This window comes from Trachinotus anak, unplaced genomic scaffold (genome assembly GCF_046630095.1).
Source record: "Trachinotus anak isolate AG129_WGS33_773 ecotype Australia unplaced genomic scaffold, CSIRO_AGI_Tana_v1 ptg000011l, whole genome shotgun sequence".
Taxonomy (NCBI): domain Eukaryota; kingdom Metazoa; phylum Chordata; class Actinopteri; order Carangiformes; family Carangidae; genus Trachinotus; species Trachinotus anak.
In genome coordinates, this window is record NW_027273862.1 from 28860108 (window position 1) to 28872225 (window position 12118).

Here is a 12118-nt window from a genome sequence, read left to right on the forward strand (position 1 = left end):
ATTATATAATATATATATATAATATTAAATATTTATTAGTGGAGACCTGATAAATTACTAGAGAGAGATAAACGCATATGAATGGTTTAACAATATTTATAACTGCATTAAGTAACACAGCCATGTTATTACCAAAACATTTGATTTAAGCAGGACACATCGCTTCAACAGAGACTTGATTCAAAGGACAAGACTTTGCTTTGAAATGTCATAAAAAGTGAGTTGTCTGAGTTGTTTCCTCTACATTTGGACCATTGTAAGGTTTGCACACAGACCGACAGTGAGTCAAACTCTGTGTATAAGTTAAAAAATGATTTATGATCATATGTATAAGCAATTGTAAATATTAATAATTAGTTTATAAATGGATTTTGGTCCAGATGTCCTGCAGCTCTTTTCCAGTGGTCTCACTCATGAATTAAAGAGATGAAAAGACAAGAAAAGCTTTGTGGTGGAGGAGGATTTTCCACAACCTGGCAACCCAGAAACTGCTCTATTTCATGGCTCATAGCTAAAACCTTAACAGATGAAGTATTCGTGAAGGTATTAATTACAGTTCATGAAGGGTTCCTTATCAGAAAGTGGTACCAAAGTAAAAGAAAGCCTAATGTCAAATCTTTGGAAATTAATTACATAAAGTTATAATTATTATATAACTGCATTTTCTTTGTATCTCTAAGTCAAAATTATGAGATAATGTCGATTTTTTAAATCTTTTCATTGAAATAAGAACATCCTGTGCCAGGAGTTGGACTTTTAAAGTGAAAATCAGATCATACCTAGTGATAATTAGATTTTCTATCTCATTGTCTGGACCTAGTGTCTCACATTATTGACTATGTGATCATTTTAATCATCATTTAATCTAATCTTTTTTTTTTTTTGTCATTTAAAACATTTCATCGAAGATATTTTTTCTTTCTTGGGTCAGCTTGGTTAGAAACGTTAGAAATGTTTTGTTTTGTTTTTTTTTTCTCGTTCATACATTTTCCCGCTTCCCATGTTTCCATGGTTACATCAGTAGTTAGACTGGTTGTTTTTATGGTTGTTTTGTTTGTTTGTTTTTTTGAGGCGGGGTTGATCTTAGGTAAACAAGACAAATGAGGAACGACGGAGGCGCATGAAATAAAAATAGAAACGCTGAAATAAAAAGACCAATAAGGAATAAAAAGTGACTTATATACGCTCTGTGACCTGTGACCCTGAGAATCCTCCGGTAGTGACGTCACTGGCGGCCGTTGGAGCCTCACGTGACGCTGACCCAGCTCCAGTCAGCTGATCGTAGACTGTATATAAAAAGTCGGTTGTTTGTCGACGGCAGCCCGAAGTGCTCGGTCATCGTCGGTGCACGGTTCCTGTGGTCCAGCCTCCGCCACAATGAGGAGTTTATTCATGTTCGTTTTCGCGGCGTTAGCCCTGACGACCGGCGACGCTTTGGTCCGGTAAGAACAACAACTTCACTGTTGACTTAACGTTGACGCGGTCGGTGTGGACTAATGTTAGCTTACACAACGTTAACTCTGTTAGCTAACGCTGAACAGACAGAAAACCGCCAGGTCACACTCACTAAACCGACCGTAGAAGCTAGCAGCTACTTTAGCTCCGTGTTTACACTCAGAGATGGAACATTATCCGGTTCTTATCTCAGGGTCGTCTGCTCTGCTCGGTGCATGTGATCTGCTCTTTGTCTGATCTTGTGACATCAGCTCACACAGCACCTCTGAACCCGGTGTTTATTTTTAATCTTTAGTTTCTGAGACTGAGAATAAGAAACACATTCACATTCAGACAAATTCATTCATATTCCGCAAACAGAGATAACACAACTAAGACAAACAGCTACAAGAGTCATGAAAACATCAGATAATAAGGTATTACAATTTTCAAGTTTATATATTGCAGAAAGTTCGATTTTTTTCTTTTTTTATTATTATAAAATAGGTCAAGGTTCCATATAAATACTGTTAATATATTACAGAGAAATGCACACAGACCATATTCAGAAACTGTGTCTTAAAAAAACACTGTCAGGACTTTCATAACTTTGTGATGTCATAACTATACAGTCACCTCCAGGATAGACTACCTCGATCCACTGTTGCTGTTATTGTTGTTTAACTTGTTTCAACAACACAACACCCAGCAGCCATTCTATCACTGAGCCAGCAAGCTACAAGCCAGCAAGCTTTTATTTATTTATATATATATATATATATATATATATATATACACACACACACACATACACATAGCATTGCACAACCTTCCCAAGGATAGAAATGTTAGAGATCAGTGGCTAAGATTTATTTTTCTAGTATTTACCAATGAGTTTTACCAAGCTGCAATAGCAGGCTACATTGTTAGCTGTGGTTGGCCTGCCTGCTTGTCACTCAGAAAACAGTCAGCCAATCAGAAGAGAGGCTCAGAGACTGACACAGAACTTCCTGTCCCTGCTAGACCTCCAGAAAGAAGCATGAGAAAGGAGTAGAACAACATTGAGATGGTTTTTGATACTTTAGACTACAAGTAATTGATGGATATAAAACATCAAATAAAACACAGGAAAAGTGTAAAAAAATGTGACCTTTTAAAAGGGGTGTATCATGGACTCTTTGCAGATCTCTCTGCACATCATTCAGTTTGAAAGGTGCATAGTACTTGAGACCAGCTCTGCCAACACACATGAGGAATGTCTTTGGTTGGGTAGATGCAGGTTCGTGCACTGTAGAGATAAGATTTAAATATTACATGATGTGAGTTTGCAGTAGAGATTGATAAATGAATATCATGAGATGATTATTTCTTCTTGTCTCTGAGGAAATCCGTCCAACCTTGTGATACAGAGGACGATGATAAGTATGAAATTTGTCATCTGTGATGAAATCCTATGATAAACAGGATGTAGCTGTTCAAGTATTGGAGCAGCATGACTTTAGAGAACATCTCAGTACAGACATTAAAGTTCACTGCACAGTAGTTTTTCAGCTTGAAAAGAACAGATGACCTTTCATGCAACAGGAAACTGAAAAACAAGTCTGATAAAAAAAAGTTTGGTTTGTGTGAAGCCTTTGGTTTCTCACTCATTTGCAGCCACTGTGACACAGTGTGATAATTCCAGACGTTACTGGATGATAGTGCAGGAAAATAAAGGGCGAGGCCTGTTCACACCTCAAACTGTTGCCCTCCTGCAGCTCTCACACAACCAGTTCAACCTCAACACAGGACTCAATTCTGATGGTATCAACCTGTTTTAGCAGCTCATTGTATCTGGTAGAATATTCAGTCAACTGCAAACACTGTGTTAAGTGCTGGGTAGTGATCAGTGCTTTTGTGTCTTTGCATTCTGATCACTGTCATTCATCATACTCAGTCAGTTCATTACAGAGCTGCAGCAATCACTCAGCTGTTTTACTAATCAATAATCATTTAAATAATTTTATTAATCATAAACATTCACTAGATCCTGTTTCTTTGGGTTTTGATTGAATAAAATAAGCAATTTAAATATTCCACCTCCAGCTTACATTTTATAGGCAAAACGGCAAATTGATTTATGGAGAAAATAGTAGCAGATGAATCAATAATGTCATTTGCAGTCTTTGTTCATTAGTCCTCAGCCACAGAGCTGTATCTATCTTTAATGCTGCAGTTAAGAATTAAATGAAACTTTTGTCTGTTTGATGATTTAAGACCAAGTTAAAATGAAAGTAAACTGTGCTTGTGCAGTTGCCGGCTAAACTCATGTTAGTCATGTTTATTATATTTATTATGTTGTACATTTTGCTGCTAGTCTCCTGCCTGTTTTGATACTTTGCTTTTATTGTGAAATATTTACTACTAACTTTGGTTCTGAAATGTGCTGTATAAATTAATCATTACTTACTTTAGTTGAACCTTGAGCAAGCAACTTTAAGACCTTATTTTAGGCAACTTTTTAAGGTTGTAATGAACACTTCGTATATATTTTTTTAATATTTTACAGTCTTAATAATTAACAAATGATTTGTTATTATTTGATAGTCAGTGATTGTGAGCTGCAGCAGTTTTCACTGATGATGAAGATTATGAAATGTGTTAAAAATAAAAAGGAAGCTTCCACAGTTTGTGGTCACTGACTTTTTCTGCATTCTGCTTTTCAAAAGCCACAGGGCAGCAACATGTTGGTGTGGTAGTCAAGAGTTGTTCTGGTCACATGTTTGATTCCCACAGCCACCACTTGTTGTGTGAAACTGCAGACACTAAAGTTGATAATATCAGCAGTGTGACTACAGTGTAAATGGAAGAACTTTAATAAAAAAATTGCTAATTTTTTCAGGGGGTCCTGAGAGAAAAAAGTTGACACGGCAGAAAATGTTATGTTTCTATACTGAAATATTGACTTAATGGGAGTGTTGTGTTGACAAATGGATGAGGATTTGGTGACATGTATCGCTGTATTATCTGTAGTGCTTGCATTGCGACATACTAAAAGATAACACTGCAGATAAGGGCTCAGAACTGGGTTAACTGTTACCTATAAGGTGACAACGTTGGTGTTTTACAGTTGAAGCAGCCTAATGGTCAGACAGAATTTCCACTGCATTTCTACTTTTTATATGATTTTAAACCACCAAAAAAAATTTATAAAAACATTAAATAAAGAGGTAATGACACAAATGAACCATCTTAAATCCTTTTCCCCATCCAGAATTCCCTTAAAGAAATTCCGTTCCATCAGACGTGAGTTGACAGACTCAGGGAGAAGAGCAGAGGAGCTTTTGGCTGACAAACAGTCCCTTAAGTACAACTTTGGCTTCCCCTCCAGTAATGCACCCACTCCAGAAACCCTGAAGAACTACCTTGACGTAAGTATCACTCTGAACCACTGACCTGTGGACTCTTAAGTCCTTCACTTTCCCTAATGAACCATCCAGAAGCTAAAAGCCACAACAAAGGTTCTCTTGTGTTGTGGCTGCCTTGGCCTTTACCTGTAAATCCTCCCACCTGAATGTAGAATTAGACTTGCCTGTCATGACAAGTAAATCTGCTGTTTAAGAAAGGCTGACTCACTGTGATGCAGGTTAATATCAGCTCTGAGGAGACGAAGCTGTGAGGCTGACAGAAGAGGAACCTTAACCTTATGACAGCTGAGTCAGTGGTGGCTCCTGATCAAAGCCTCTTTACCCTCATCAGCTGACAGAAATTTTGTTTGTCTGTTCTTGGTTTTACTTCACATATTAGGTTGTTACCTGTTTATCTTCAGAAGGCTTTCAGATGGATCAGACACATCTGATAATCTTCTCTCTAGCTACTGTTGGTGTTTTACATAGAATGAGGGGTGGAAAATGACCCTTGAGACTAAAGCTAGGCTGATATGTCAATCAATATTGGCTGATGTATCAATCAATATTGGCTTATCTAAGGTATCTGCAGATTTGAAAACTTTTTAAGCACTGAATTTAGTTTCCTCAAGAAAAGCATTTAGAAGGAATTAAAAAGTCTTAAATCTCATTCTTACGTGTTGCAAATTTTCTCTTGCTGCCATTTTTCTTCTTGTTTTGTCTGTCCATCAGTCCAGAACTAAAGGTTATTTCACCTTTTATTGTGTATATTATATATTATCCAGGTTATTGAGCCACAGCCGTCATTTTATATGTGCAATCCTCGAGTGGTGTCTGGTTGTTTGATAGTTTCAGTTTGTCCAGGTATTGATATTTGTCTCCAGCCCAATACAATGGCATTTTGTGTGTGTTTAATATTTAAAGTGTAACATTTAAGTCTTTATGCAAAGACTGACAATATTCAAAATCTGCATTAACCAAATCAAAACCATCGAAACAGCGACACTACTAGAATTAGGTCAAAGGAAACTTCATATTTTCTGTTTGATTGAATCAATCACATAATAAAGACATTCAACTTCTGCATTTTGCCTAGAAAAGGGAACCTACTTTGAGGCCTGAATGAATCGACAGAAACTCTCACAGTGTTTAGCAATGGAGGTTTGACCCAAACTTTCAGTCATGTGAAACTGAAGTTTGCTTCAGCTCCTGAACTGATGGAGAAATCATTTGCTTCCTCAGTGTAACTGTTAAACTAAAGCAGCTGATTTATTGACACGACTCAGTAACTATGTGACCTGCGTCCTCATAACATTGGCTGACACTGACAGCTGTAAGGTCTCATCGGCAACGAGAATGAAACACACTGACTGACGGGTGTTGACTCAGTCCGTACCATCAGACCTTCATCGTTAGACCTGCTCAGTTCTGTTACTGTGGGAGAAATGACCAGTTTTCTGCCTTGAGAGATTTTTCCCAAGTGCTGCAGAATTATTTCCCAGTGGGTTTTTAAAGATCAGATTCTTTTGAGTCCCAGAAACATCAGCTAATCTCTGCAAGATTTCAAGACACTCCTGGTTGTTTTTAATGATGTTTTTATTTTATTTTATTGTTTTTACGTTAAACAAAACTTAGGACGTTATTTCAATCACAAATGACATGAAACATTAAAATAGCATAAGGAGGAAACTATAATTAATACAACGACGACCACAAACAAAAAACAGACAAAGGATAAGGATACTGTACTGAGATGAGGACAAGAGAAGAAAGAGATGCATAGAGAGCTTAAAGTGTTTTCTTGTCAGCTGGTATTTCAACCAAATGTACTTAAATGAGCAGCCAGGTGACCAAAGGGATGTCTAGGCTGGTAATTCTTTCTATAATGATGTGTCCAGCAGACCTGAAGTTTCGGGCAGCTCCAGAGCTTGTGTACTAGAGTACCATCTTTGTCATGACCCCTCCAGCACTCTGAGCTTCCAATAAACCCACCTTATGCAGCCTGGATGGCGTCCAGTCGACTCTATTTATAATTTTGAATTGGATCAGCCTTGTTCACAGTTCCCTCGACATTTTTTTCCCAGAATTCTTCCCCATTCTGCCTCTGTAAATGATACCTATAAATCAGTTTCACATGTCGGACAATATATTGGAATCTGAGCCCAGTCTGATTTTTATTTTTAATAATTTAATTAACATGTTTTTTTTTGTTTTTCTTCTCACCAGGCCCAGTATTACGGTGATATTTCCCTGGGTACCCCTCCTCAGACCTTCAGTGTGGTGTTTGACACAGGTTCTTCCAACCTGTGGGTTCCCTCCGTTCACTGCTCCCTCTTAGACATTGCGTGCTGTAAGTGCTAATGTAGCTACAAACACACAGTATTTCTCTGGTGCACTTTCTCTTTGTAAATTACAGTGAATAAAACACCTCTTTTTCACAGTGCTTCACCACAAATATAATTCTGCCAAGTCCAGCACATACGTGAAGAACGGCACTTCCTTTTCCATCCAGTATGGATCTGGCAGTTTGTCGGGCTACCTCAGTCAGGACACGTGCACAGTAAGCTCATCTCACACATTAGCACTGTCACAGTGAACTGTTATGTGTAATCCTCTAATTTATGTTTTGTTTTGGTTTTTTTTAAATTCCTGTTTCTAGATTGGAGACATAAAAGTGGAAAAGCAGGTTTTCGGAGAAGCCATCAAGCAGCCCGGCATCGCCTTCATCGCAGCCAAGTTCGATGGGATCCTCGGCATGGCCTACCCCCGCATCTCTGTGGACGGGGTGGCACCGGTCTTTGACAACATCATGAGCCAGAAGAAGGTGGAGAAGAACATCTTCTCCTTCTACCTGAACAGGTGGGACTACGGGACTGCAGATAGAACACCCCTAACTTAAGGTGTAAGCCACTGTCACAGGTTCTGCTTCTGTTTCCACTGAACTCCACCTGATTTTTGGGCGACTTCCTGAACCTAAATTTCAGGAAGTGACTCAAAGGTCCAGGTACTGTGAGGAAGAGGGAACGCAACACAGTGTTCAATAATGCATGATGTGGTTAGGAAACTGCAAGGAAGTTTGTTTCAATACATAAAACAACCATGTTGTGATGTGATCACCATCAGCAGCTCTAACTTTCTGATCAGAGCCAAAATGTAGCTCACAATAACTCGTCTGTGAAGCAGGTGAACTCAGTGGAAACAAAAACTGAACCAATGACAGCAGTTTTATGTTTGGATCAGTTCCTGCAAATGGACAAATGTTCAGTTTAAAAGCTGCTTCACTCTACACATGCTGCTTTAGAAAACACTGCACAACCACAACCTGACCTGGCAAAACTGACAAAGCTGAGGTCAGCCACAGCCACTGATAATAGAAGATAAAAATAATGTGCAGATGGATCATTCTCACAAACACGGATTACACTCAGTGAAAGTGGAAAACACATGACAACACATTTCTTATACTAAGTGTTTGAATATTTTTGTCCATTTAACTTTTATTTTGAAGGCTGAAACTATGAATTTTATTGGACTTTAATTGGTAAATTTAAAAGATCAGGTTATATTTTAATTAAAAAAAATATTTATCTGGAGCACTTAATAGATTTGGGATTTAAAGCTTTAACTTGAACAATAGAAGAGCTGACTGTAACATGAACTGGGTCTTTCATAGTAACCTACAGAGAATTATCACCTGATTCTGCAGCTCAGTGCAGCGTTTTATCATCTTTTAGCTCATTGTTTTGCTTTAAGACTGAGCAGCATCAGCAGCTAAAGAGCCAGATATTTTCCAGAGATGTGGACTGAGTATTTTCCTCCAAATAAATGTTAATGTTGCTCCGTGTCTGCCGCTCTTTAAAAAATGTGTCAGACGTTTTGAGGTGTGTGAAAACTGCAACTGCTTAAAGAGCTGAATAAAACGGTGCTCAACTGAAAAACAGTACCATCTTCAAAAAATTGATCCAAATCACATAAAAAGAAAGAAGCAGCTGGTACTCACTACTTTAGTGTGTAGTGGTGTCAGAGAGAAAATGTCTCCATGTAAAAAAAAAAAAAAAAAAAACCTATCTGCATGGTTGATAAGAGTAAGGCTGGATGTCATGTTTTCTCCTCCCTCAGGAACCCAGACACTGCGCCCGGCGGTGAGCTGCTGCTGGGAGGAACCGACCCCACGTACTACACCGGTGACTTCAACTACGTCAACGTCACCCGCCAGGCCTACTGGCAGATCCGCATGGACCAGTGAGTGCTCAGATATTACACTCACAGATCATGAAATAATATTATCATGAGTCTAACAAGTCAGCCTTAGTTATTTTTTCAGGCTGCAGCACTGAGGGGAGAATACAGTCATTAAAAAGTTTTTTTAAAGACTCTTTAAATGTTTTCAAATCACGTTTTGTTTTTCTTCTTATCACTGAAGTCAAATATGTTCTGGCTCGAGCATCAACTGTGAAGATGTGCTGCTTTTCTCTCTTCTACATTGTTGTAAATAAAGATCTTTTGATCGTTTGTCACACAAAACAAATACTTTGTCTTGACTGCTGGGAAACTGTGATGGCCATTTTTCACTATTTTCTTCCATTTAGATGAAATGATTAACAGAAAAAGAATGAACAGATGAATAAATTGTTGTAAAATCGTTATTTTCAGCATTAATCATCCAATGCATGCAAACCTCCTTGGGAACAGGACACAATGATGCTGTTATTGTACTTTTAAAAACTGAAACGTGTGTGTCTGTGTGACAGGATGGTAGTGGGCAGTCAGCTGACCCTGTGTAAGAGCGGCTGCGAGGCTATCGTGGACACTGGGACGTCTCTGATCACCGGCCCCTCTGCTGAGGTCAAGGCCCTGCAGAAAGCCATCGGAGCCATTCCACTCATACAGGGACAGGTGAGAGAAACGTCAGGCCTCACCTGAAAACACTGAAGAAGAAAAGATAAAACACACATAACTTATTCAAGTTCAGTGTTTGGAAAATAGATGCCACTTGTCAAATGGTGCCACTGCACAGTTAGTTCTGTTAGATGATTTAATTGTGGCTGTTGCAGCTGCTAACAGGCCGGCACAGAGCTCAAATCCTCTGATGCTGACAAACAAAGAAGGATGTAGGTCTGAACCTCAACTGAACCTGAACCATGATGAACCACCAGTTTCATTTCACCTGTCCACTGCAGCATCACCTCCCTCAGCTGGGTCACAGGAGCAGGACTCAGTCCTCCCGCTGCACTGAGCTCTGTGCTGGTTTCACTTCATTTAGGTTAACCACAGTCTCTCTATCTACAGCGCGCTGATTAACACATCCCCAAAGCTGCATCATTAACAAATCTGTTAAATGGTATAATGTGGTGTAGCAGAGTTTCTTCACGTTAGTATTGATTTTTCAGAACAATGGTTTAAATAAATTATCTAAATGAAGACATAATGAAAATGAATGTGTTTTATTCTCGCTCTCAGTAATGAGGAAATCAAACACAGACTTGTATTTGTTAAAAGTTCAACAGCAGAAGTTTTTCTACCAGGGAAGTTTTTCAGAATAAGACGAGCAGAGACGCAGCTCGAAAACCTCATTGGGACAGACTCGTGTTTGCTTGAGAGTTTGGGATTTAACTCTGTCTCACACAGCTCATTTTGTTTCAAGCAAAAATCTTAACAGTCCCCAGTTCAACTTCTCAGCTGTGAGGATTTTCTGTTTTTCTTTTTTTTTCGTCGGTCAAACAAAACAAGCAGTTTGATGACATCACCTTGAGCTGTTAACCATCAACGAAAATAATTGTTAGTTGCAGCCACCAGAGATTTAATCAAACTGCCTGAGTTTGTTAAAATAATAGTGGCAACATTGAAGAAGTAGCTTTGTATTTCTCCAATGTTTAACTTCACCATCCATGTTCCTCTCCGTTTCTGGTTTTATTCCTGTGCACTGAGGTGAATGCTGGTTGTGTTTCAGTACATGGTGAACTGCGACAAGGTCCCATCGCTGCCCGTCATCACCTTCACCGTGGGCGGACAGAGCTACAGTCTGACCGGAGACCAGTACATCCTCAAGGTGAGACTGAGAGCAGATGTTGTCTATCATCCAGCAGGTGGCGACGCAGAGGCGGCTCCAGCAGCAACAATACAATACTGTGACTGTGTGTTGCGTCATAACAAAGCAAACAAGTGCAGCTTTGTTTGATTTGGCAAGGCCAGGAGGAGGCTGGTGTGATGTCTGAGCAGTGATTACACACAGATTCTTGTGGCAGACTGTTTGTTTTTCTCTTTCCTCTCTGGACTCTGTCATATTATTTATCTTTTAACATGAAAACCTGATGACGGCCTCCTCTCTGTCTGTGTCCTCTCATCCAGGAGAGTCAGGGTGGAAAGACCATTTGTCTGAGTGGCTTCATGGGTCTGGACATCCCTCCCCCCGCTGGGCCCCTGTGGATTCTGGGAGATGTATTCATCGGCCAGTACTACACTGTCTTCGACCGGGATAACAACAGGGTGGGCTTTGCTAAGGCCAAGTGAGCACATCCAGCACTGAAGCAACATGTTCAAGTGCAAAGCTAAAAATCCAAGTTTTGAGTGACAAAAATTCTGAGCTGCACGTTTTCTGTTGCTTTGCAATCAAACGGTATTTAGCAATAGAGTTTGTGTAGAGCGTAAATGCACTGATGTCCAGCAGCGTGCGTGAACCAGCCTGCAGAGCTGATAGGTTGTGTGATGGTGTATGTGATCAGGGATCAGTTCATCGTGTTGGTACTGCCCTTTTTCAAACATTGATCTTTTTTTTTTTTTTTTTTTTTTTTAAATCAGGGAAGAACACTTTTAATTTGAATTTTAGGAGGAAGCTGATCCTCTGCTACTGAGTTTGTGATGTATCTTAATGTGATTGGCCTCAATAAACACTTTTTAAAAGATAATCTGGTTTTACTGCGTTATGTAGCTTTAATGGTTAAATCTTGTTTAGCAGCGGTTAAAAAGTAGCAGTGAGTTTCACCTGGTTTGTAGCTGCTGTCTTATGATAACGAGCCTTAAAGAGACAAACCCAGGCTGTTTCCACCTGAACCCAGTCGCTATGACAAGCTAAGCTAACCTGTAGCTTCACATTTAACACTCAGACATGACTGATATCAGTCTCCTCACCTAACAGGGCAGGAAAACAAATAAGTGAACTTCACTCTCTTTTATGTGAAACTTTGTGCAGGAGAAACTGATTTACAACCAGTGAGGAGATCCCTAGACTCAAACTTTATTATTCCCTCACACAACTCTACATCAATGTACAAAAAGTCAACTATACATTAACCATAGAT

At 39.2% G+C, this 12118-nt stretch overlaps 1 protein-coding gene across 1 annotated transcript; it reads left to right on the top strand.

Annotated features, from left to right (window-relative positions):
• Window positions 1-1254: 1254 nt before the first annotated feature.
• ctsd (cathepsin D) lies at window positions 1255-11725 on the top strand. The gene is made up of 9 exons (XM_071489653.1): window positions 1255-1442; window positions 4688-4844; window positions 7047-7170; window positions 7262-7380; window positions 7480-7679; window positions 8940-9062; window positions 9572-9716; window positions 10771-10869; window positions 11169-11725. The coding sequence occupies exons 1-9, from the start codon at window positions 1378-1380 to the stop codon at window positions 11328-11330; spliced, it is 1194 nt and encodes a 397-aa protein (XP_071345754.1). The 5' UTR covers window positions 1255-1377; the 3' UTR covers window positions 11331-11725.
• Window positions 11726-12118: the final 393 nt, after the last annotated feature.

What these genes read in the sequence shown, in the direction of transcription:
- ctsd (XM_071489653.1), top strand. Translation starts at nt 1,378, where the DNA reads ATGAGGAGTTTATTCATGTTCGTTTTCGCGGCGTTAGCCCTGACGACC. An exon ending in TGGCAGATCCGCATGGACCA is followed by an intron (nt 9,063 to 9,571) that starts GTGAGTGCTCAG and finishes TCTGTGTGACAG; the next exon opens with GATGGTAGTGGGCAGTCAGC. An exon ending in GAGACCAGTACATCCTCAAG is followed by an intron (nt 10,870 to 11,168) that starts GTGAGACTGAGA and finishes CCTCTCATCCAG; the next exon opens with GAGAGTCAGGGTGGAAAGAC.